The sequence below is a fragment of the Numida meleagris genome, chromosome 1 (genome assembly GCF_002078875.1).
Source record: "Numida meleagris isolate 19003 breed g44 Domestic line chromosome 1, NumMel1.0, whole genome shotgun sequence".
NCBI lineage: Eukaryota > Metazoa > Chordata > Aves > Galliformes > Numididae > Numida > Numida meleagris.
Genome location: NC_034409.1, coordinates 183,182,672 through 183,207,186, shown reverse-complemented (window position 1 = coordinate 183,207,186; position 24,515 = coordinate 183,182,672). Strand labels below are relative to the sequence as shown.

Below are 24,515 nucleotides of genomic sequence, written 5' to 3'. Positions count from 1 at the left end.
TGGCTACTTCAGTAGTAGAGTTTGCTGGATCTAAACACTACCTACAGACACGGCATGTGGTGATAACCGTCACACAACACCTCACAGCTTCCAAGCGCTGTACAAACACCAACTCAGCCCATCTCCTGCCACCTCAAGAGATGTGATTAAGAAAGTATCCCCAGAAGTAGGCCTCCAACCCCCACCACGCTGTGTGGCCCTGGACAAGAATGTGACGCATCATTCCTTACGACTATATAGCACATTACTGGTATACATTACCCAGGAGCTCTAAGATCTGTACAAAGACAGAACAAGAGCATGGAGGTAATGGAGTTACCTCTTCTTGTAACAGTGCTGTCCCCTTAGCAGAGGAAATCAGTATCATTATCTCCTTTGTACAGATAGGGAAGCAAAAATGCTCATAGTTCATACACCAGGTAATGGTTTTGCTGAAGCAGAACCTTAGTTACTCAGTGCCTCAGTTATGCCACCTTCTTCAGAGGTGGGGAACAGCATTTGACTATGCAAATCACCATCACTGCATCTGCTGTAAACAGACCTTGCTCTAGCCTTTGCCAAAATAAACAACCACAAGAGAACAGCTATGAGCAAAACACCATAGGAACAAAGACGAAAAGGATACTACTGAAGCGTTCTCCCAATACAAATCAAAAAAAACCAGCCAAGTCACAGGTTCACAAAGCTGCCCCTCTGCACACATCTATGATCTCAAACAGCTAGACTTTTGCCTAAACATTAAAAGCTTCCCCAAAAGCAAAATGTGCCTGAAAAAAATGTGAGATCAAGGCCACTGCAAAATTCCCCAGCCTCTTCAGTACTATGGCATTTGTTGACAATGTCCAGGCAGTCTCAGAAAATGGACTGAACTGGAAAACACAAACAAAATACCCCGCTCTGTCAATTCCCAGCTTATACTGAACCCAGAGCACACTGCTAGTTTAAGACCGAGCATGGGAGCATGATAGTATCAGTCAGGCGCCTGAGAAGTTAAATACTACCTGTTCCTCCTATCTAACCAAGGCTGTCTCCAAGGAGGTTAAGAGATGACAGCAATTATAGACAGAAAACAGCAGCAGTAGCGTTCACCTTTCTTCTGCGAGTTCAGCCGGGAGACCTCTCACAGAAAAGGCTAAACTCCTTTGAAAATCGTTCAAGGTGTACAAAAGCTTTCTGTTCAGCACCTTCCAAGAGCTAATAACTCACCAGCTGAAATCTGTGGCCAAAGCTCAGCCACTCCTTCTCCACTAGCACTTCAAAGCCCCTGATAGTTCGGTAGTAGCCATCTAACATCAGCAGAGAGAGAGAGGTGAGCTGGGCTGTCCGGTCCCAGCCGTCACTGCAGTGTACAACCACAGACGTCTTCCCTGACTCCACCTTGTCGGCGATCCGCAGGGCTCCAGCAAGAATGAGCTGGGACAAGAAAAAAAAGTTACAAAAATCTCTTTGGAACAGAAACTGTGCATGACAAAAGCTACTGATGACACAGGACAAACCAAGGGCTCTATCTGCCTCAAGGAGAATGGTAAATTAGTTCCAACTTCTTTATAACTAGGGCAGCAAATTGGTTAACGCATTTTTTGTAACCATGACACATCTAAACCATAATGTAGGCACAACTCTAAAAAAGCCCCTGCATTAAGCTCAGCCACCCTTGGACAGGCCAGGATTTCAGCCCAGGAGCATTTTGTGTCTCAAAACGGCCACTACCTTGCAATTGCTGGAGAAGCAGAATGAGTCCTTTCTGTATTAACTGGCAGACAATGTAATCTGTACCTTTTTTAGGACAGAAAGCTTAGTTTGAAGATGAGCATTTGTAGAAGATGAAGCATTTTGCCCCAGTCATTTTGATTCCGCTTCAATTCCTGAAAGGCTGTGAAGGCATCAGCTCCCAACATCTGCTGGTCTGAGCCAGGCAGCAACACCTGCATGTCAAGGATCCCAGAGCTGAGAGGATGGAAACTGAGACTCCTATGTTCTCAGGAGAGCTTTCATGGTTACACATTACCCAGGAACACAGTTCACTTCTGAAACACCATCTTTCAGTATTTTGACATCCCCTCTCCTGCACTCTTTGACATCTCTTCTAAATTCTCCATCCCCAGAAACTCTATTTTTGTTTTACTCTAGTTTTGTTTTAAATTGGAAATTATTAAATTTTAATCTTAAATAATTAAATTTCTTATTATTTGAAGATCCGTCACTGGAGTTAGCTCTAGATGCATTTCCCAATAGACAGAGTGGTACAGACTCAACTACATCCAGTGGATGCAGACATGCATACCTTGATATGCTCTAGCCAGTGAGTTGATTCTAAATTAGACAGCCAGTGGGTCTCTTCGATATTGGGATATACAATTTCTTTCAGTTTTCTCAGTGACTCTCTCATGACATGAATATTGTGAATGTCCAGGAACACTAATTCTGCATTCTGATAGGCATCCTCACTCTCATAACCTCCTCCTTTAGCCTGAAAAAAAATAAAATAAAATAAAATAAAATAAAAATCACTAAGTGAAAGCATATTTGATATTTTATTCCAATGGTTTGTTCTGAGCAAATATGAGCTGACAAAATAGCAGTGTCTATGCGACCTAAAGCATTGGATTTATCTTACAGTTGAGAACAAATATATACACAGTTTGTGTCTCTTTCCTGCAACAGTAATGAATGCTATAATTTTCACTGAATAATATCACATTACAAGCTTTCTTTTTCTCAGTAATTATCATTTATCCCCATTCAAGCTGCTAGCTCATTAGATTCGCTATTCTGTCATTTACAAATTTACCATACTATTATAGAGCAGTATATCCCACACACTAATTGCCTTTCTTAAGTAGTGGGAAAGACAGATTATAAAAACTCAGTTTTAGTGCACGAAAGTAGCTCTACCATTAAATGGCTTAGAGTGATGGCATGAGACACAACAGCAGTAAGACCACAGTGATATTCCTGGACATTAGAGAACACTAGGTAATGTTCTGAAATTAAAGACCACGATGCCTTATTTTCAGAAGAGATGAGCATTCCCTGCTCCCGTCAGGTTTAACAGGGACAGGAGTTCTGATACGCTCAGAGGAGGCAGATGTCCAATCACGTGGTTTTAAAAATGGTGATGCACCAGATCCAGCGTGCTAGAGTCTCTCTGTTATATACTACTGACCTCAGTATCCTGTTCCTCTTTTGGCCACCTTAATTTTTCCCTTTTAATCTCATTTCAAGTTATGTATTAATCCAAATGGACCTTTAATGTTCATATCTAGTGATGCTAGCGCAGGTGCAGTAGTCTGTCTAGTGAAGCAGATCACTGTGTATGTATTCTCAGTGGAAACCCTTTGTGATTCTCAGGAATAATTTGAAATGTTGGTGCGATGTGTGCTCTAGATGACTAGATTTCCAGCTCTTGACAGCTGAAACAAAAAAGCTGACCTTATTGGCTACAGCATTCACACTAGGCCTTGCATCGAATATGAAGATTTTATGGGACTGAGCATTAGAATCCATGATGGCTTGAAGGTACTTTTCATCTTCCTTGCTTCGTTTGCCACTCACTCCCACCATTGGCTGGCTACAGCGAGTAATTGTTGCTTGACTTTCTGGGTGAATCCATGACAATACCTTCAGAAACAAATGCAAAAGAAATGAGGGACAATAGGGATTCATTAAATGAGTGAAGTGTTTTACCTGTAATGGCTTGTTCTGGGATCTTCCCATATACTATCTGGTTCCAAAAGGCTGGATTTTATTAAGTCGTGACTGAATGAAACAAATATACTGTATGTATTTGTTCTGTACTTATTCATTCTGATTACATTCCCAAAGTTGAAATAAACAAGAGGTGACTGATGAGGCTTAAGTCTGACTGTTTTCTCACCATTTTGTGAGTCACAAAAACACCTCAGTCTGCAGTCACTGGGCTATGTCTTACCTTATGTTACAGTGTGTAAAAGTTAAGGACTCTTGGAACGACTTTAATTTTCTGTAAGCATGAGAGGTAAAAGTACATTTTCAGTTGCTGCTGAAACAGCCATCATATTGTCGTCTTCTGTCTTAATCTAATAAACATTTTCGCTAAGAGTATTGCTAAGTATCCCCCTGTCTTGAGTGTCAGGGTCAGCCAGACAACAGTAAACAACCCAATAGGGCTACTTGGCGTTTCCCAGGAACAGAACTGAGATTCAGTCTGGGTTGTGCTAAGCAATCTTATCTTCTCATTTTCGTTTAGTCTACATCTCTTTCACAATAGCAGTTCCAGCAGATAATGCTGTTTTCTAACTCTTCAGTCATGTTGCTGTCACTTTTATTATCCATTGACCATTTATTTGCTCTTTGGAATCCACTCAGTCCGATCTTAGCATTATTTATGGCCCAAAGGTATGTAACAAAACCACATCAAAGTGGCTTCTTTTGTCACACTCACTGGTATGCGTCCTCTTGATCTGAAAGATGCCACTCTCTTTAATTCTTCATCAGGAATGTTTACGGGCACAGCTAGAATGGCAGGGTATGTATCACACAGCTCATAGCGCTCATTAATCTTGCTCAGCCTCCAGCTTTCGTTGGGAATCCCCTGAAGAGGAAACAACAGCAGGTTAGCAAACAAATTGCTCTGAGGCTTCACTACAGTTCAATTCTAAGACCTGAAATCCAAGGCAGCTTTGGTTAATGAAGGGCATTTAGAGCTAGACCCTATGACTGCGTTATCTTGGTAACTTGCATTTCATGCCTCTTTCCAGAGAGGCAGATGTTTTGCTCATGTCACTGAAGAAAAAAGAAAATTAGAAGACTGCAGGCTGGCTCATCCAGGGTTAATGAACTGTAGAGGCTGCAGATGAAGCAAGAGATGAGATGGTCCCCCCAAGAGCTTCTTTAACATCTCTTCTGTTCCCACAATGGGAACCAGTGACTGACAGCTCCCACTCCTGGGACAACACTTAGCTCAAATAGGGTGGGTGGCAACCAGAGATGGAAAGCAGAGCTACCAGACAGGATGGAGGAGAGGTCACGGAATGTATGCCCGCACACCACGGAACTCAGTGTGCCCTGGGTACGAAGCAACTCAACACCTCCCAGAACAGTAACCACCAGCTCACACCTGAAGCACAAGAGGTAAGGTCCTGAAAATCTGCAGACTTAGTTTGGCCAACGCACAGAGGCAGCAGATCCAAATGGCGTGGCTCCTACTGTAATGCCTGCAAGGAAAGATTCAGACACATGCTGCAGCAGGGTGAGCGCTGACACTGAGCATCAATGGAGAAGGCTGTGAGAATACAGATCTACTGCAGGTCCTCTCTGCATACGGGCAGGCTGCTAGGCAGTCAGTTTTAGAGGGAGATCAGCTTTTAAAACAATACATGCTTTTGTTCTAATAAACAGTATTTCACTTCAAGGAGGGCGGTGGGTGACTGGTTTCCCCTGCCGTGGCTCCCACAGGAAATAAATGACAAATCTAACACAAATCAGATGAGCTGCAGTCGTTACGGCTGACCCACACAGACTGCAGCCAGTTCCATGTTAGTGTGGTGAGTCACACTGTCAGAATAGGTCAGGGTTAGAAATCTGAGGTGAAAGACCTTGTGCCTAATGCTGGTCACACCCAGCTTGTGAACCACCCCTGGTCCCGGGACATACCCTGGGAAGGAAATGCTACTACAAGGAATTAGCAAAGCCACCAGGATCATGAGTACCCAAAAAAACTCAGAGGAAGATGGATTTGGCGCTGTCTGATACCAAAGTTGCAGAAACTACAAACAAACTGTGTATGCACACAGCCCAAGCTTACTGATGGGCACAGCATGCTCAGAGGCCCACCTGCTGTACATATTAAGGATGGGATCTTCTGGTCCCATCCTAAAACTGTTCTCATCCTAATGACTATGTGGCAATGTATCCATCAACAATGCCTGGAGATTCTGCTCCCTCCACCTCCAAATCTGAATTAAAACTATATCACTGGCACACTCTTGACAAATACAATGGGGGCTGAAAAGCAGCTGCGCAAAAGAAGAGCTCCTTTACTTTCTACTGAAGCTCACTAAGAAGATTAAGCAATGTAAAGCATCCTCTTCACAGCACCAGGCAGAATGGCTTCAGTATATGCTACTTAGTCCAGAACTGACAACTTCAAAGCTCCAGGTCTTGCAGCCACTTTTGCTGCCAAATGATATCTTTCATCTGCAATAACCCAGGCCAAGAAAATCCATGACAAGCCCTTAAGAAAGAAAAGAAGGTGCACGTCACTGAGGTTTTCATTTCCTTTGAATCACAGGGAATGTCCTGAATGAGAGCACCACCCAAAGAGGGCTTTGGATTCCAATTGTAACTTCCTCTAAGGACTCAAAGCAAGCAGAAATAAGCAAAGTGGGCTGGAAGAGAGCTGAACTTGCATCTTCCCAGGACATTTGCTACAACGCGGTGCATTTATTTGGGTTGCTTCAGATTTGTACTTTCTCCAGCTGGAATCGATAGCAAAAGTTAAACGTGATATAAAGCACATTGGCATTTCCTCATGTAAGATGCATTTCACTGCTTCTGGGTAAGCTGTAAGCCTACTGGTGATCCTTGCCTTCCAGCAGCCTCTGAACTGTGCCCGAGAATGGCCTGGGAGAAGGCTGGTTGGCCTTGCAAATCTCTCTCATCTCTGCTCCATTGCGGCTCAAAGTCACCTCTTCCAGGGTCCCGTGCACAACTGTAGCTCAGACTGGCAAGGATATTGCAAAGTTATGAGGAAGAGCTGTGAGAAAATCTACAGAAAGGTAAGAAATCTGAAATTACAGATACAGGAAGAAGACTGTTGAGATGGGGACCACTAGCAACTGATGGTTTCAAGAGATAGAACACCACCACAAAAAGGTATAAAATCCTAAAGGAAAAGATATGAGTCTAGTGGGCAGTCATTGGGTGAAGGCCAACGACTGGATCATCCCGTGTGTTGGTGTTAGTATTACTGGAGGAAGAAAGCAACAGCGACTCAATCAAGGAAGGTGTAGAAAGGCTGATCCTTCTCTCACTGATGCCTACCTGGCCAAGAAAGTCTCTGCTGATGCCTTCTTTGGGGTAAGAATCAACGTTCAGCCTAGTAGCTAGTTAAATCCCAGCTACATTTTCATGTGCTAGCCAGTAAATTTATACTTTCAGTCTGCTGGCAGAGCGTCTTCATGCATGGCTCAAGATGCTCAAACACGCTCACTCAGAAGAATCACTGAAGCTGTGCCTGGAACTTGCGATGAAGGCAATGCTCAGGAACTCTCCTTATGGCCACATCATCTAACCACACAGACACAGTCACTGTGTCATCTCCATGCACAAAACAAGCTCAATTTCCCTCCGGCCAGTCATTCACACCTTACTTTCATCATCCATGCTCAGTTATCACTTGACCTACATGTTGCATGCCTTCTAGAGGATGGAGTTCACTTCGTCTGCAAGTTAAAACTGCTGAAGACAAACCAGCACAGCGCTGAAATCAGCACCTTGCAAAGCATACAAGCGTGTTTAAATTTAAACACATGACGATCTTTCACTGATAGGAAAAAAAATCACGTCCTTGCTGGACATCTCTCTCCACTGGACCCAGCAGACTGATTCTGAGCTTAGCCATACAGCTGCAGTAGGCACAGCAAGAAGGGTCCTGAGCTACCTACCAGCCGTTCCTCCCCCAGAGTGGATTTGGGCCAGGAGATATCAAGAAGCTGAACATTTCAGCTCAAGCACATACCTGCACCAACACAGGCTACAGCTGCCAGAGCCAAGCTGGTCCTTCTGCCGTGTGCTCAGCCCACACTGTCTTCCCTTAGCACAAGGGAAGCGACGATCCTTTTTGCAGTATCGACACACCTCACATAAGCAGGATCACAGTTAAACCATGGGACATGTAACAATTCAATTCTCATTTTCCTCTCCTAAATGTACCCATCATTCCCCTGTAGGTCTCTGTTCTCATGGTCTACCTTTCCTACTCTGGCTTGAACTAATGCTTGGTACTTCCAGCTTCTCTTCTAAGTTATTCATTGCTATATGCTTTCTCAGAAAGCAGCAACCGCAGCCCTGTGCTGTGGCTCTGTGGTACTTAAGACCAGAGCACAGAATTAGACAAGCAAGACTTCTGTAGGGAAACATCACACACTTCCAGCTTCACAACTGCTTGTAATATTTTCCAAATCCTCCCCACCTTGTTAAGGAAAATGAAAGCTTTAAGTTACTCCAAAGGCATCTCAAGGCCTTTTGGTTTCAACTGAGCCTTATTCACTTTGCAGTTCTGTTTTATACTCTGCCAGCCCGCGTGTAATAAAAATCAGGGAGCAATTTCAGTTTTAAATTTCATTTGCCACATGTGATTCCATTTACTGACTAAATCCCAAACCTCTCTAAGTTCCTTTTGTTCTCCACAGGTTGTTTATTACTCCCCATAGTTTTACACAATCACAGATTTTTAATAAGTTACATATTTCCATCTTTCCCAAGAACACTAGCAGCAAAGGAAGGAATGACATTCAGTAAACCCCTAATTGCTAGAATCTCTATCATATCAACACACTTTTCTGGAAAAAAAAAAAATTATACCACACACAGACCTTGCCATGTCTACCAGTGCAGACATAGATCTCACCATGGAGCCTCCTCTAAAAGTTTTTTTTCTGGATGCCTCGTAGTTGGTTTCTGCTTTTGCTCTGCTCCCCTCTCTCTGTGTTCCTGCTCCCAGAGGAAAACAAGTGGCTTTGCCCAATGTGCCCCAAGTTAATGCTTGACTGTTTTGCTGGGTTGCTTTTGCCCTAGGCCAGCTCTTCTGTATTAGTTTTTAAACTAATTCCAAAAGGTCCTGCAGAAAGTGCATATGTCCTGCTTTTCTATTTCTGATCATAATTCATACAGTCAGAGACAGGTAATCCCATTATCTGATCAGATGATGCCAGTTTTGTTTCACTGTTAACGAATCCCTGCTGCCATTTCAGGACATAATCCTGATTTACTGTAGTAGCAGTTATTGCTTTAACAGAACCTGGCTGGATAAAGAAAAAAAGGCTAAGACATTCACACAGATAAATTGAGCATCCATAGTTATAAATGCCAAAATTAAATAAACAGGCTGAACTATCTTAAAGTTTTGGAGGGGTCATAAAACTTCATGTTGCAGGATTTAAATCAATTATAATGAAAGGAATGAAATTCTCCTCCTGGCCAGATTACGACACAAACGCCTGCTGCAGCATGGTTTCCCTCTTCAGCAGCCGGCGTTGGTCACTTTTGGAGATAAGCTGCTGGGACAGACAGATTGTGTGATCTGGAATGGGAACAGTGGTGGTCCAGCATGTGTAAATCTCAGATAGGCCATGGCTGCAAACAAAACTTGTTTGGATTCATTTTCACAGTTATCAATGCAAGAAAATTATTGAGGGTGTTAGCATCTGGACATCAGTTTGGTTTCCAGACATAAAAGCAGTCAGGCTAAGCTTTCCTTGTCCACTCAAAAATGATGCCAAAGCATGTCATTAGAAAAGCAGCTCGCGTTGCAGCAATGTCACAATCGTGACATGCTAACATACTGTAGTGCTACCTCATCCAACCAGAAACAAAGACTCCAAGACCCTGAGTCTCATCTGCTTTACAGAAAGGTCAAGAAAAGCTGAAAATCACCTACATGTAAATCTCTGTACCTTTTCACTGTTTAACTGAGCCCATGACAAATTTAAGGTACTATGAGTCATAATATAAAAGGTAATATGAACAGAAAGCCTCCATTATAGAAACAGCGCACCAGGATTGAGAAGCTGGATTAATTTATCTTGAAATTCTTTCCTTCTTTCCAGATATTGTACAAATGTCTTTTGTAGCTCATCTTTTTAAACTGATGCTTAGCTGAATGAATGCTGTGCTTTTCAATGGAAATTATTTTGATTGCAAGTATCTGGTCTAACAAGCCAATGTCAACCTGATCACACAAGAATTTATTTCCTTTGGTGTTTTACATTGTAGTGTCTCACTGCAAAACACACACTTTATTTGCAATGAAGAAAGTGGGGGTAAGATACATCTCACTTTCAAATAGCATCCTAGAAGACAGTGATCTATCTTAGGTAGCTATTTTAGAAGGGAACAAATCACCTCCAGCAGTGAAGCTCTCTCTCCACATCTGTTAATGATAGGCCTAGATAAGCAATTTAGAAGGCATGCCCAGATTTTAGAAGACTAAAGCTACTAAAACGTATTCCTTCCTTAGATTTCAGATGTCAAGAGTCACATGAACAACTCCACTGAGAAAGAGGTCTTGTCTTCTTCTGTTTTATGAGAAAGATCCAAACAAAGCTTTAAATGATATGTTTGTAAACAACCTCATTTTACACAGGAAAATTGACTTTATCCTGACAGATCTGGATGAAGCAAAAGTTTACTGTATCCAGAGCAGAACCATCACCAAACTGTGCTGTTTCCTCAATTTTATGATAAGAGCGATTTCATTGTAAAAAATACAAAATTAAAAAAATCCCCCATCTTTTTTTCCCTAGGGAGAAGCACTCAACTTTTTACCCTGGTATTTCTAATTGACAGCCCGCCATTTTGTGCTCATTAAGAACCTCTGACCAGTCTATTCTGGACACACTCAAACTATCTATTCTCCAGGCTGCTCTCTACTCTGATTCCCCCCAAAAATGAAGGCACTCTACACTTAGACTTGTTTCCTTCCAAGTTCTTGTTCGAGATATTTTAGAGAAAGCTGAAAAGAATTAAAACTAATAGAAGCAAGAATAGACGTGTGAAGCCCAACAATGAGATGCCCGTAACTGCAAAATACCAACATCAATTCCTTACCACCAGCACTAGCTGATTACTGAGACAGAGCAATAGCTTTTTCTACCAAAACCTAAAGTCAGCTTTCTGCTGCCTGAATAATCTCTCATCAGTGGATGCTACCATCCCTAAAACTGCCATCATCAGTCACTGCACTATGGAGAACAACATCCTATTCTGGTCTGCAAGACATTTGTCAGTAGGATCATTCTCTGTCCATACAACCTGTAATTCTGTTGTCGCACAGCGCCTCACTTCTGAAGAACAGAGAGGTTTAGGAAGGGTATGGCACAGTACTCACTTGTCTTCTGTACTCCCAGATGGGGTCATACACCTTCCATCCATTTTCTGGAAAAACTTCTTTGTATTCGAATGCGAAAAGTGGCTGAAAAAAAGAAAATCTGCTGTTAAGAGCCCACTCAGTGAGTGTCCATTTCCAGGATGCTTAATATCTGAAGTAAGAACTCTTGATGGGTCCTTTTTTTTCCCCCTCACTTTTCTTTTAAGGATTTGTTAAAAAGATCAGCGTGCTCATTTGTACAACAGGTATCTACCTCAGTACCCTGGTCTTTCTTGTCTATCACCCAGTACTTCACGGACAAAAGAACTTCATTATAAGAGAGAAAGAAAAGACTACTTGTGCAAGAACACTCTTACACATTAAGAACTAGATCTTTCCAACATGATCATGATCCTAGACAACCTGGGTATCCCTGCTTGAGCAGGGAGGTTGAACCAGATGGATCCAGAGGTGGTCCCTTCCCATCTAAACCATCCAGTGACTGTGTGACTCGATCAGTATTTGAAGCAACAATTGCAGAGTCATAAAATGACGGAACAGAGGAACTGCATTCCAGGTTTGGAAGCAGTGCAGTCACCACTAGCTGTAAACCTCTGATGGATGTCACTGTGTTTGGAATATTTTACAGCCATTATGAGGATGATCAGAAAGTTATTGTTCATTAACAAAGTAACCCAGCCAAATGGCAGTAGATTTCTCCTGTTTTCTATACAATTCTGACCAAATTAATTTTCAGACAGATTTAAAACAGCATTTCACCTTGTTCAACATAAAACACGTCATGTGAATATTCTACCAGGTAGATGAAACTCAACGAAACAGTTTACTGCCATTCTGCATCTTTTGATAACAACATGGGAAGAAAACAAAACAAAACATACTTACAAGATTATTTGAAACTGGGAAAGCATATTTCATTAAGTTCTCAAATATGGATCGTCTAGTTCTTCCTTCAGGCTTATGAGCAAATCTTAGGTTTCTAATGTCCTAGGAAGAAGAAGGAAACCAAACGGTAGATTTCCATACCACTTCAACATCCATCAGAACTCCAAAAGCCAGCAATCAAAGCAAGGTCACATCATGATGTTCTTTATAGTACTGATTTAGTATTGCACATTGAACAGCACTGTACAGCAGCCCTGGGTTTGGCTTGATGGCCAGCTGTAGCCTCCAACAAAACCTGCCACAACCACAGGGAGTAAAGGGAGTGCATGGGCAGTCCGTTGCCTCTATATGAAGCTCTCTTCCTGCTGAAAGTCTAGGGGAGAGACCTGGCTCAGGGACAACCATCCCTGATTGGCAGGACTTTGTGAGACAGCTCCTACTGTGCTCCCCAGCTGAGCTGTGCCAGAAGACAACTGGAAGGGATTGCCTCAAAAAGCATCTCCATAGAGGTACTTCATGTAGGGAGCCCAAGCCCAGCTAGTTCACTGCTAAGTAACTAATGCCAACTCCCTTTAAAACATCCAACTCAGAGCACTCAAAAGGTGGAGTGAAACTGAGAACTCCTCCACTTTGTATAGCAGCAGTTTCCACAAAGAGGTGTAACCCAGGACATCCTTCCTGTACTCATCTACAAAATCAAATTCAGGAACTAAATAAAGCATCTCTATAGTGCCATGATTTTCCAGGCAAGCCTACAAACGCAAACATTTGTAGTAAACAGTTTAACAGCCACCAGCAGGAAGTGAACCATCAAGGTCAAGTGCATGAAGATGGTACATTAAGTCAGAGAATAAGGAAAATAGCAAAAAGACTGTCTAACAAGACTGAGATGAAGTGACAGGTCTCACACAAAATTTCATGATGCATAAGCTGTATGTGTACCAGCACTAAACTGCTGCCTGGGCCAAGAGGGCAGCAATATATATGTATGTTGTGTAGTGCTAAGGAATCTATCTTTTAGTTTGTGCCTGGGTTTCCCATCCAGGGAAACAATACAGTTCTTTCCAAACTCACTGTGTATGCAAGTTTGCATGTAGGCAAAATGGCTGAGAAGAGGACTAAGAATCCAAAGCAAAACAGAGAACAAACTGGCCTGCCAGCACAGGCACCCCCATGGTAGCCAGAGAGGATTATGCCTGCAGTAGGCTGAGGGAGCAGCTGGGTGATTTGGTATAGATTATATCAACTGTTCGTGACTCAGCATGCCCACAGCTTGAAAGTCTGCTTAGCTTCCAGGTGCCTCAAAATCACAGCAGTGACCAGCGCTGCTTGGGACTCATCTTCATGCATCCATCTGCTCTCAAGCAGAAAGCAGCATCCTAAGACCTACCAGGTTCAGAATCTAGCTCTCCCCAAGTTGCCACTGAGAAAAACAGAAGGGCAGTGCCTTGGTGAGCAGAGGTATGGATTTTAGGACTAGAGATGTTGCCTTTATCTACTTTGGGGTCTACAGCAAGTAGACACTAGGAGGTGAATTGATCATTTCTACGATAGTTGGCATTTTCAAGTGACTCCAACAGCTCTTGAGAGGCATACTTTAGAAATTTACTACCTTGAAAGAAATGCAAGAATAGCCTCAAGGGGAACTGAAGGTTACTCTCCAGTCCCTCACCACAAAACACAGCAGCAGGTGGACACAAGCTAATGACCTCCAGAGAAACATGAACCCCTTTTTTGCTCCTGAAGTGCAATTGTACTGAAGGCATCCCATACTGTACAATGAGTAGAGTCCTTCCGGGATGTCCTGGTAAGCAATGTGGAAGTCTTGAGGATTGCACTGCTGGAATACAGACTTAGGTTTCTGCTATGAAGAAAAAAGATCTTACCTAGAACTAAGCCTTAATAAAGGTTTGGATCTCATCTCTAATGAGTGATGCTAGAGAATCCTGAAAATGACTTGCAAAATCAGACATTTTTGAAGTGTGTGAAAAAACACCATCAGGTTTTCCACAACTTCTTATAGTATTATAGAGAAAATCTTTTAAAATATATTTTCCCTTTCTCCCATTGTAAAACAGACTTAAAAGTTTACCTTGCATACAATCTCCAGCCCATACGAATTCTCACCACGACTGGAAGCACCTCCTATTTTCTCCACTCTGTTGATAACACCTAAAGATGCATCTAGGACAAAAGGAGGGTCCTGTAGACAGTTGAAATTTGTGAGTTTAAAAAGGGGAGGGGGGAAAATCCCAGCTCCTGTTCCCTTATGCCTATGTTCCCAAACATACAGCTATGATTCACACACAACTACACTGAAAACAACAAACAAACCAAAATACACCTAGGCCCTCAAGTCTGAACAGCCCACAGAAGCAGATGGTTACAAAGGCTTACCCGTTCCATGCTTTTAAAGTACAGTCTATAATTGGTAACAGTAAGGGTTCCTCTGATTGCTCCAGTGAAGGGGCAGATGTAAGTAACATCTTTAGCTTAAAAAAAAAAAAAAAAAGAAGGAGTGAATTTCATGGTTAATTTAAGGGATTAAAATTATTATAGCAAATATAGTCAGGGTGTTCTACTCTCCAGACCATGAAATGAAAACAGGCTTAATCGGGCGTGCTAGCCTAGAACTAACTCAGTTCTGTTACGAAGATAAGAGTTTGATTTACACTCAAACTAAAGGCAAGTACCATCACCTGGAATCTCACATTTGCACAGAACCCAATAGAAAAGTCAGCATTTGGTGCAAACTGTTTACTCTTCCTGAGCAATGTCTCATCAGTAGTACCAGTACCAGACAACACCGTGCAGGAGAAGAGACAATTTCTGTCTAAACATAATATTTGAAACTGACAACAATCTGCATAAAAACTGACTGCCAGTAAGCTGTTCTGTGCCATCAAGAGCAAGAGAAGACAGCTCTCCTGCAGATGGCTTTTAGGATGCTTAGGTCCTCATGCACACAGAGTCAGCCCTGGGATGCAGTCCCTGCTAATGGCCCCGACTGAAGCCAGCAGAGCTGCGGTGACTTCCAGCAACCAAAAATCTGTACAGCACCCAATTGCCAGTGATGTTAAACCTTAACCCAGCGATCAAGTTACTCTGCAACAATTCAATTAGTTCTGAACCTGAGTGACGGTGACTCAAACCAGTCTCCTTCGTAAAAGGCCTCAAACGTTTCTCGCTTGCGCCAGCAAAAGGAAAGAGGTGCTGCTGGTTTTCCACAGCAAACACCTCCTCTAACTGCCCTTCTGTTTTCTATCAATTAAAAATGCCAACATTCAAGTTGTTCCCCCCCACCAACACCTATCAGACCTGTCACACCTTCTGTCACTGAACAGTGGGCTGGCTGTGCCGTGGTGATGCTATTACCAACTGGTAGCAATATTCCTTAAACACAGACATCCTTTCAGAAGGAGACCCGCAGACTACAGCTGCCAGATCCATGAAATTTGGAAAAGAAAACAAAATCCCCAGCCCATCTTAATAACCTTAAGCCTACAAACCCTAAGGGATCCATTTTACAAGGGCTGCAAGAAGGCAGTAAGAAAGCTCACCTCCCAGCCAGGTGACAGCCACCATGCACACCAGTGCGAGGCTGCTGAAGTGTCACAGGGACCTAAATTTCTTCCACCCTTATCCCATGAGTTTCAGTCTGGAGGGAGGGACACTGCCTTACTCTAGGACAATTGTCTCGACCTCATGTCAGCTCTGCTTCTACAACGTCATTGCTGACTCTCTAGATTTGGATACTGAGAGGAATCCTTAAAAACCAACAGAGGGCAGGCAGCCAGAACCTGCTCTGGTTGCCTTCAGAGCCTCTGCTAGAAAGTTCCAGGGAAAAGAGAAGAGGAATGACAAGTCTGGAGCAAAATAAGGAGCAGAGAATTTCTGGTTTAAAATATATATGCTAGCAACCTCATTATTCATTTACTTAAAATGAAATGCCTCTGTTGTAAGGGCTATTAAACACAAAATGCTTCAGCTCTAATTAAACCAATGTTTGTTTCATTACTCATGATTATTAATTACTTCTTTCCAAAGAGTAGATTGACAGGAGCTTAAAAGCAGACTCATGAAACACATAAGGGCACCCGGCCTGGTTGTTCCGCTCCAGTTCTCATTATTGAAAATGCAGTTTCTAAATGTTCTAAACAAATAAAAAAAAACCAACTACTAATAGGAGGAGCGTGCACACACATCTGAAAAAGAACAGGAATTCTCAGTAAAGGGAAAAGGTGCTAGAAAAATGTTTTCTAGGTAAGGAATCTTAGGCATAATCTCAAACACTAGTCTTGCCAATTTATAAGCCACACCACCTGTCATGTTTACATTAGCTTGGTTTCCTAAGGAATCTATTCTATTTAATCACATTGCACATGTACATACGTATCTATAACGTCCAGTTGTTTCATCTTAATCCTAAAATGGCATTAAATTCCTCCACTGTTTTTGAGAATGTGGATGCCAGCTATGAAAGAGGTTGTACTAGAGCTGCTACCAAGGGAATGCCTAATATGCTCAGTCTCACTCAGCGCTCTGAAAGCCACCTAGCCTTACAGACTCACATGGCTCACTGTGTTATTTGCCAATGGATAAAACACTGTTAACGCTGATCTCCCTGAAGACTTCAAAATACAGTCTTGCTGAAACAACCTGCACAGGCCTCAAAACGTCAGCAATTTGCTATCGTTGGTCAGTGACTGCCCAAGTATTTCGCTCTATTGGTATTCTATTTGGTCAAGCAAACAGTAAGAAATATACTCTTTGCTTACCCATGTCTTTAATGGTTTCTCCTGGCAGCAAAGGTGGCTCTTCCATTTCTGCCAATTTATTAGTCTCCCGTAGGACCTACACAAAAGCAGCAGAAAAATAAATCAGTTACATTTTCATGAAGCAAGAAGTTTACCCCTATCTCCAACAAGTCAACAACATCATAGAATCATAGAATCACCAAGGTTGGAAAAGACCTACAAGATCATCCAGTCCAACCATCCACCTACTACCGATATAACCCCACTAAACTATGTCCCACAACACAAAATCTAAATGTTCCTTGAACACCTCCAGGGACAGTGGCTCCACCACCTTCCTGGGCAGCCCATTCCAGCACCTGACCACTCTTTCAGAAATTTCCTACTGTCCAGCCTGAATCTTCCCTGGCGCTACTTGAGTCCATTTCCCCTCCTCCTGTCACTAGTTACAAGAGAGAAGAGGCCGACCCCCAGCTCATCATGAACAACAAACTTTCAAAGATGCTGAGGTACTGCCTCAGCCTCTGAAAGGTCAACACAAAGCAAGAGACTATGGCTCAGTCCTGCAATCTCTGAGCATGCCACCGGGCAATGCAAAAGTGTTGAAGCAAGGATGCCTGTGATGGAGAAGCTGCTCAAGCAGGCTGTGCTCTGGCAGCACCCATACAAAGTGGCTGCCTTCCACACACCAATCTTCTCCTCAACCTATATATATATCATTACAAGCCAAACTCTCTATCCACAGTTGCACACAAAGAACCAGAGGGGTAGGTTAGAACGATCAACTACTACCACGATGCTGCCAGCTATGAAGTAGAGCAATTTCTAGTTCACACTAAGGAAAGTGATGAAAGATGTCTTATCACATCAATATCCTCAATGATGGTCCAGGAACAGCAGAGATACACTTTTGGCTCAGTGGTAATAATCTCTTAAAAATGTCACATTCTTATAGGCATGTACAGGAGGTATAGGTTACCTTTCTTCTGCTGTCTGCCAAAAAAACCCTCCTCCACCTTCCCTTGGGATGAAACTTACTTCTCACAGATATAACAGTATTTCACAAGGGTTTTCACTGGAACAGCACAGTGCAAGGAGATACATATTTTCAGAAAGCATGTCTCTAACTATAGCAGCATAACAAATTCAAAAAATCCAAGGGCAAAGTCTTGCACCTTGGTCGAGATAACATCCACTACCAATATAAACTGGAGGATGAAAGGACTGAGCGCAGCCCTGCCGAAAAAAACCTGGGAGTACTGGTGGATAGGAAGTTGAACATGAGCCAGCACTGTGCCCTTGCAGCCCACAAAGCCAACCATATCGTGGGCTGCATCAAAAGAAGCATGGCCAGCAGGGTGAGGGAGGTGATCCTGCCCCTCTGCTCTGCGCTGGTGAGGCCTCACCTGGAGTACTGCATACAGATACAGAGTCCTCAGAACAGGAAAGACATGGACCAGTTGGAGCATGTCCAGAGGAAGGCCACAAAAATGATCCAAGGGATGGAACATCTCTCCTGCAGGTGACAGGACAGGCTGAGAGAGCTAGGGGCTGTGCACCCTGGAGAAGAGAAAGCTCTGAGGTGACCTGATAGCGGCCTTTCAGTATCTAAAGGGGAGCTACAGGAAAGAAGGGGACAGACTCTTTAGGAGGGTCTGTGGTGATAGAACAAGGGGAAATGGTGTCAAGCTCAAAGAGGGTAGATTTAAGTTAGATAAAAGGAAAAAGTCTTTTACTGTGAAGGTGGTGAGGCACTGGCACAGGCTGCCCAGAGAAGTGGTTTTAATGCCCCATCCCTCGAGACTTTCAAGGCAAGGCTGGATCAGGCCCTGGGCAACCTGATCTAGCTGTGGATGTCCCTGTTCACTGCAGGGGAGTTGGTCTAGATGGCCTTCAAAAGTTCCTTCCAACTCTAAGGATTCTATGATTCTACGATTTTCACCCGATGCTTAAACTTACTTCCTATGGCAGGAAGGAGACAAGAAGATCACGTGTAAGCAATCAAGATTAAGGCCAAGTCTGCATGGCCAAATGCAGATGGATCTGAATCATAATGCCCATGCCCTGAACTGGCCAAGTGACCACATCGAGCAGCATTTGATTGCTCAATCTAATAGCACAGAGGAGAACAGGTAAGTCAGTCCAGATTCTGCCTCATGCTGTAGCAACCACAAGACTCTGGGTTTGAAGTTGGTGTGCATCCTTCCTAGTGGAGATAGGCAGTGAGTGCTTACGTCTGCTCACAAAAATGTGCAGACTTGGCCAAAATGCTTTCTTTATCTTAATGTGAGGAAGGAAAAAGAACTGGCTTAATTTAATATCAGGAAATCCCTGTAAAGAAAATTGAAAGATATAGCCTAAAGTGGCACTTACAGCCTGACACATGTGTGGTCAACTTTTATGAAGGATCAAGCCAAAGGGAGACCCTCAGGGATGAAAAATTCTCTCAACTACACAAAGAAATGAAAATAAAAAATGAAGAAATCCCATGCCACAATGAAAGCACGTTCCAACATTTTCACACAACAGATTGATGTACAGATGAAAAGATTGCTAAGATCAAAGCCTTCTTGAGAACAAGATGTACATTTTAAAAAGTGCATTCAAATGACTAAAAATTACAACAATCAAAACGAAAAAGCAAGCGTGGTCCTAACTTCCTAATAGGAACCTCCCTACTGGAGAAATAAAGCAATGTGCCAACCTGGGGCAGCTCTTACCTGGGAAGCAGCCAGTGCAGCTGGACTGATGTGCATGGGGGTGGATGAAGGGAGGTCAGCACTGTCAGTGAGGAACTTGCAAGAGAGCTTCTCTCCCACACCATCAGCAATACCACAAAAAGCAAGGCTTTACCAGTATAACTAGCAGAAGCCTATGCTGGGGACTTCTTGTCAGCACAGCTGTGCTGGCCAAAGATCACACACTCCATCAAAGCCCTGATTGACGGCCTCCCCAGCAAAAGCCTGTGATGTAGACCCAGACTCAACTCCTCTGTGTCAATTTTTGTGCTTGAGTAACAGCCTTGAAATTAGCAGGATAACATCTGGATTATGCCAAATGAGATGGAGGCTTCTAGCTAATTAGTCCTTAAGTGGTGGTCGTCTTTGCTGCCTTTTATCTTGGAAGGACATAAGTGAAAAATACGCTCTGTGTTCAGGACAGGATACACAACTTCTCCTGGAAGGTCTGTATCCAAACGGGCAGCAGCTGCTCTTGGATTGCTGGGGCCAGCAGCTGGACTCACTGCTCTCCTGCAGATGTCGGCGGGAGCACATCCAGCAGCAAACATTTGGAGGACTGGGTTGTATCTTCAGCCAAAATAAATATGAGGTAAGGTATACAGAAAGTGTTCAGCAGGACAAAGAACTGCTGCGGTCATTAGGTGGGCAGTGCACAGGTGGGCTTTAAACATTGCACTGAAAGCAGGAGACAGAAGGATGAAGAGGCAAGCAGGAGGCAAGACTAAAATCTCCGCGTCCACACCATTCTGTTAAAGTTGAAAGCCATTTTTGGTTTAAAAACTGGCTCTTCTAAGTGTAATAAAATCCAGCTGCTCACTCACACTCTTTGAAATGTGGAGTCCCCAGGGTCAGAAGTAGGGGTTAGCGATCCAAATCTGAGTTCAGTTCAACACAGGGTAGTGGACAGATAACCTCCTGCAAGCACAACACTTAAAGGAAGTAAAACGATAGGCAGAAGCCACTGATCCTCTCTCTCTTTTTTTTTTTTTTTGTACAATTAAGGACTAAACTATTATTTTGACTATCCTCCAGCTGACTTCAGCCATGTGACCTAATTCGCGTAACCCAGTACAAACTGCCTTCCAGATGACTGCAAAGTCAGTCCATATACATCACCTATGAATAACATTCACCCTTCACAAGAGGCTGTGACACACAGGGTCAGAAAGCCCAACCCAAACACTTCTCTGCTGTGCTAGTCTTTATGGCATCCACCTAGCTCTAGACCTTGAATGAACCTCCTAGATGGAATGTGAACTCTTGAAACCCATCCTGGCAGAAACCTAGAAATGAACAGTAGGCATTTTGCTGAAATCCACCTCCATCAGTGTCTCCTTAAAATTGATTTGGGGAAATGCAATCTGTATGCAGGTGACAATGCAAGCAGCGGGCACAGAAAGAGACATCTGGGGCAGTGCTAAAGGTCAGGATGTTACAGGAGGGAAGAAAAGCGGGTGGATAAGGAAAGAGAAGTTTTGGAAATAGATCTAGGGGAGAGACTGGGAGGGGACAATGAAGCGGTCGTGTGCAGCTCTGAGAGGACAGAAACTTTCTAGAACCTTCTGCCCTTTATATGACTAAGGAGATGACGTGAAAGCCTCCACGTCTTTACTTCCCCCTACAGCAATGGTTCATCAAACAGTCAGAAAAATCTTTTTATGTACTTAAGCCTATTTTCAAGACTCTAAAAATAAGACTTCTGGACCCTAAAGAAAAAATAAATTTAGCCCTCTGCACATCCTTGCTAAATAGAATTCAGGGCCACAGTAAGGCAATGAAGTAGACAGGGGAGCTCAGAGACACAGCTGCAGCAACCCGGCTGCAGAAGAGCAAAGGATCAGAGGCTAGAGAGACAGGCTGGCTACTGATGCATTAACGTAACTGAGACATTTAGATATATCTGTAATTGAAAAGTGCCACGTCTTTGAGACTCCGATTTTTAAAGCATCCAGGATAACAAAAACAAAGAGTGCTTTGTGATCTACAACAAAGGCTGCAGGCAGAGCTGGGGAGAATCAGCGTTACTTAGGAATAGGTGGACTTTGTCGTGAAGCCACACGCTGACTCTATCTGTCACAATGTACTGTAGGGAAGTTGCTTTAGCAGGGAGACTAAATGATCTCCACAAGCCCCTTCCAACCCCTATGATTCTGTAAGAAACAAATACAAGCACCAAAAATCTGTAGCCTAGTCTGCATTACCTTTGAGCTTAACAATCTCCTCAGTATCTTTTCCCCACAAAAATGTTATGCTCGGTAACTGTCTGGGAGAAGGAAGAGTTTAATTACATACCAGAATAACCTTTATTTTTGTTTTCTACCGTGTAGCATACTCTACCCATCACACCCATCAGCAGCTCGCCAGGATAGTGAGCAAGCACCTCAGCACCTAAGCAAGTCCTGCCGCAGCTCAGGGAGGGTGTGAGGACTTCATGCCACCACCTACCTGTGTTCTCCTCTCAAGCAGTGACTTGGCAGAACAAACCCACACCTGCTACATTTAACAACTGCTTCTCGAACTCCAGGATCCCATCTTGTGATAGCTCATCCCACTTACCCACAGCTGAAGGTGCAGAGCTCCTTTACACTCTCCCACTTACAGTGCCCAAGGCAGGAAAACCCTTAATTGCCAGCACAATCTCTAGATCTCAGCACCAAGTGATCCCCTCTTTTGCTGTCATGGATGGGGCCAGGGGAAGAGCTTGACATCACGCTAAAGAACTCCTTGCCTCATCACTCATCTCTCTGTACTGCGATTCAGTTCTGCCAAGCCTCCCCAGCCGTGTTTGCACTGCCTCTGAACACAGCAGCCAGCACGCTGCTCCAAAAAAAATCCCTCTCCTGCTTCATGTTCCTGCACGACTCATGCATAATCTTGCACTGTAGTTAATCTTGCACTGTAAATCCAACCACAGGGTCTCAAAGTTCTGAGCATCGCTGGACACTGTTCCAGGACATGATACCTGAGAGGGTGTTCCTAACTCTGTGTTGAGTGTTCTCTTTTGCCTGTGAACAAAACAACTGATACATTTTCCTCTTGCACTTCCTGCAGGCTTTTACCTACCAGCTGAGCTGCACAGCCAGGATGACAGCAGACATCCTGCTCTGGCTGAGGCTGAGCCAGGATTACCTCCTCCCAGCAAACCTGCCAGCATCGCGGCTCATGTAATTGCTCCCATATCTAGCTCAGTCAAGATGCCTGGGTTAACCTAATGGCTTTCTCCACATATATTTTTCTGTAACCAGGGCTGTTTTGACAGGACTGGCTTGGGGTGTGACTACACAAGCAACCAGGAAGGCCTAATGTCAGGGTGGGGGAGGGAGAGCAGCTAGGCCCTGACAGGGCCTCAAGCAGCCTGACCTCATGGAAGGCATCCCTGCCCATGGCATGGGGCTGGGCAAGATGATCTTTAAGGCCCCTTCCAACCCAAACCATCCTATAATCCAGTAGCTTTAGCCCTGGACACCAACATCTGCAACTTCCATGTAGTAGACTAAGAGTCTCAGGACACAGAGATAGGCCAAGAGAGCATCTGAGGCCTCTCCCACTCATTTTCTATTTACTCCCTTCGACTTTCTCTGGAGTACTTGAGTCCTGAAAAACCAAACACAGACACAAAGGGAGGTTTTTGGTTTTATGTAGTGTCAAAGGAGACTACAGGTTCGTGTCACCAAATGGCCGTTTTGGCCCAATTCTGCATATATTCTTCTATTCTGAAGCAGCCAGAATTAACAGAAATAATCTGTTCTAGACAAAATTAAAATGTACCCTTTTTGTGATTTTTTTCCCCAGAGTTAATTTCTCCTTGGTAACCTCCTACACACTCCAAATGATTTTGCACATTTTGTACAGATTTGTGATGTACAAAGCCACAGTGCTGGTGCGAGACACGCTGACACTGCGACCACCTTGCTCCTGCATTACTGCCTTCCCCAAACCACCTCTGCTCTGCCTATTCAAAAGCCAAGCTTGGAGCTGCTTCTGTTCCAGCAACATACAGTTCTGTTCTGTTTCCTGTAACAGGAAATGGGTCTCTTAACTGATCCCCTGACATAAGCATATATAACCTGTACATAGAGACAAACATTATGCACACACACATAAAAAAAATGCCTTTGCATCTGCAGCCCTTGAACTCACAGGTTTGGCATGTCTGTCTTGTGACTGTGCACTGGTCAGCAGCAACAGGCAGGATATAGCCAGAGGGGACAGGAATTTATGTATGAGCAAAAGAATACACACACAGAAGTAGCAGATTTAAAAATAGGTAGGTTTCAAATTATGGGTGAACACTGTGGATTAGAAACTTAATAGCCAAGTGAAAAGTTTTATCTCCTACATGACGACATTTGCCTGACACTTCAAATTTTAACGGACTACCTGAGAATAGTTATAAAATCTAAGCCTTCCTTTTATTTTGTTGTTGTTTTTAAGTGCTTTTCTTTCTAGGGCTGGCACATGAGTAAGTGCCCTCCTGAATCAGCAGTCTCACCATTCTGAAGGTAGAGTGGCCAGCAAACTGCAGGAATATCTATTTCATCTAAACCCAGAGATCTGCATCTGAGTTAGTCGCTACAGGCACTCTGTACAGCCAGTAGAAAGAAGACCTAGGAGGTTATCTTCAGGATGATTGCCTTGCTTCCCAGCAATGGCAGAGCACAAGGGTAAATAAATCTGACACAGACATCTGCATCTGGTAGGGAAAACCCAGCTCTGGTGTCTCACAGTGCCAAGTGTAGCAGTGCCCAACCTGGATACCTCTGTATGACAGAGCAGTCAAACTAGTTTCTCAAGAAGTCCAAACTTACTGTGTGCAGAGAGGCAGCAAAAGGTGAGCCCACTCAGATCCAGAATTGCATGAACATCAGTAAAACAGGCATGACTTCAAAGCTCATAGCATAAGGCTTATTAGCTGAGTTACCAGAAACAGCTTTTGGGTTAGAGCTGGCTCCTTTCTCATGTCTCAGAGAACCACAGAAGGGAAGTCAGCCTTTCTGCAAAGATTTAGCCATAGGATTATTTTTGCATACTTTATTTTTTCTT

The 24,515-nt window shown here is 43.4% G+C and overlaps 1 protein-coding gene across 2 annotated transcripts in view; it reads right to left on the bottom strand.

Moving 5' to 3' along the window:
* The window catches only part of MTMR2 (myotubularin related protein 2), a 60,230-nt gene that overhangs the window by 6,571 nt on the left and 29,144 nt on the right, over positions 1-24,515 (bottom strand). For both annotated transcript variants that reach the window (XM_021381521.1, XM_021381526.1), the window contains exons 3-11: positions 16,753-16,828; positions 14,372-14,466; positions 14,067-14,177; positions 11,975-12,076; positions 11,090-11,173; positions 4,424-4,573; positions 3,433-3,621; positions 2,285-2,470; positions 1,207-1,413 (exon numbers count right to left, since the gene is read on the bottom strand). In XM_021381521.1, the coding sequence (XP_021237196.1) occupies positions 1,207-1,413; positions 2,285-2,470; positions 3,433-3,621; positions 4,424-4,573; positions 11,090-11,173; positions 11,975-12,076; positions 14,067-14,177; positions 14,372-14,466; positions 16,753-16,828 (1,200 nt within the window). The remainder of the gene's footprint in view (positions 1-1,206; positions 1,414-2,284; positions 2,471-3,432; positions 3,622-4,423; positions 4,574-11,089; positions 11,174-11,974; positions 12,077-14,066; positions 14,178-14,371; positions 14,467-16,752; positions 16,829-24,515) is intronic.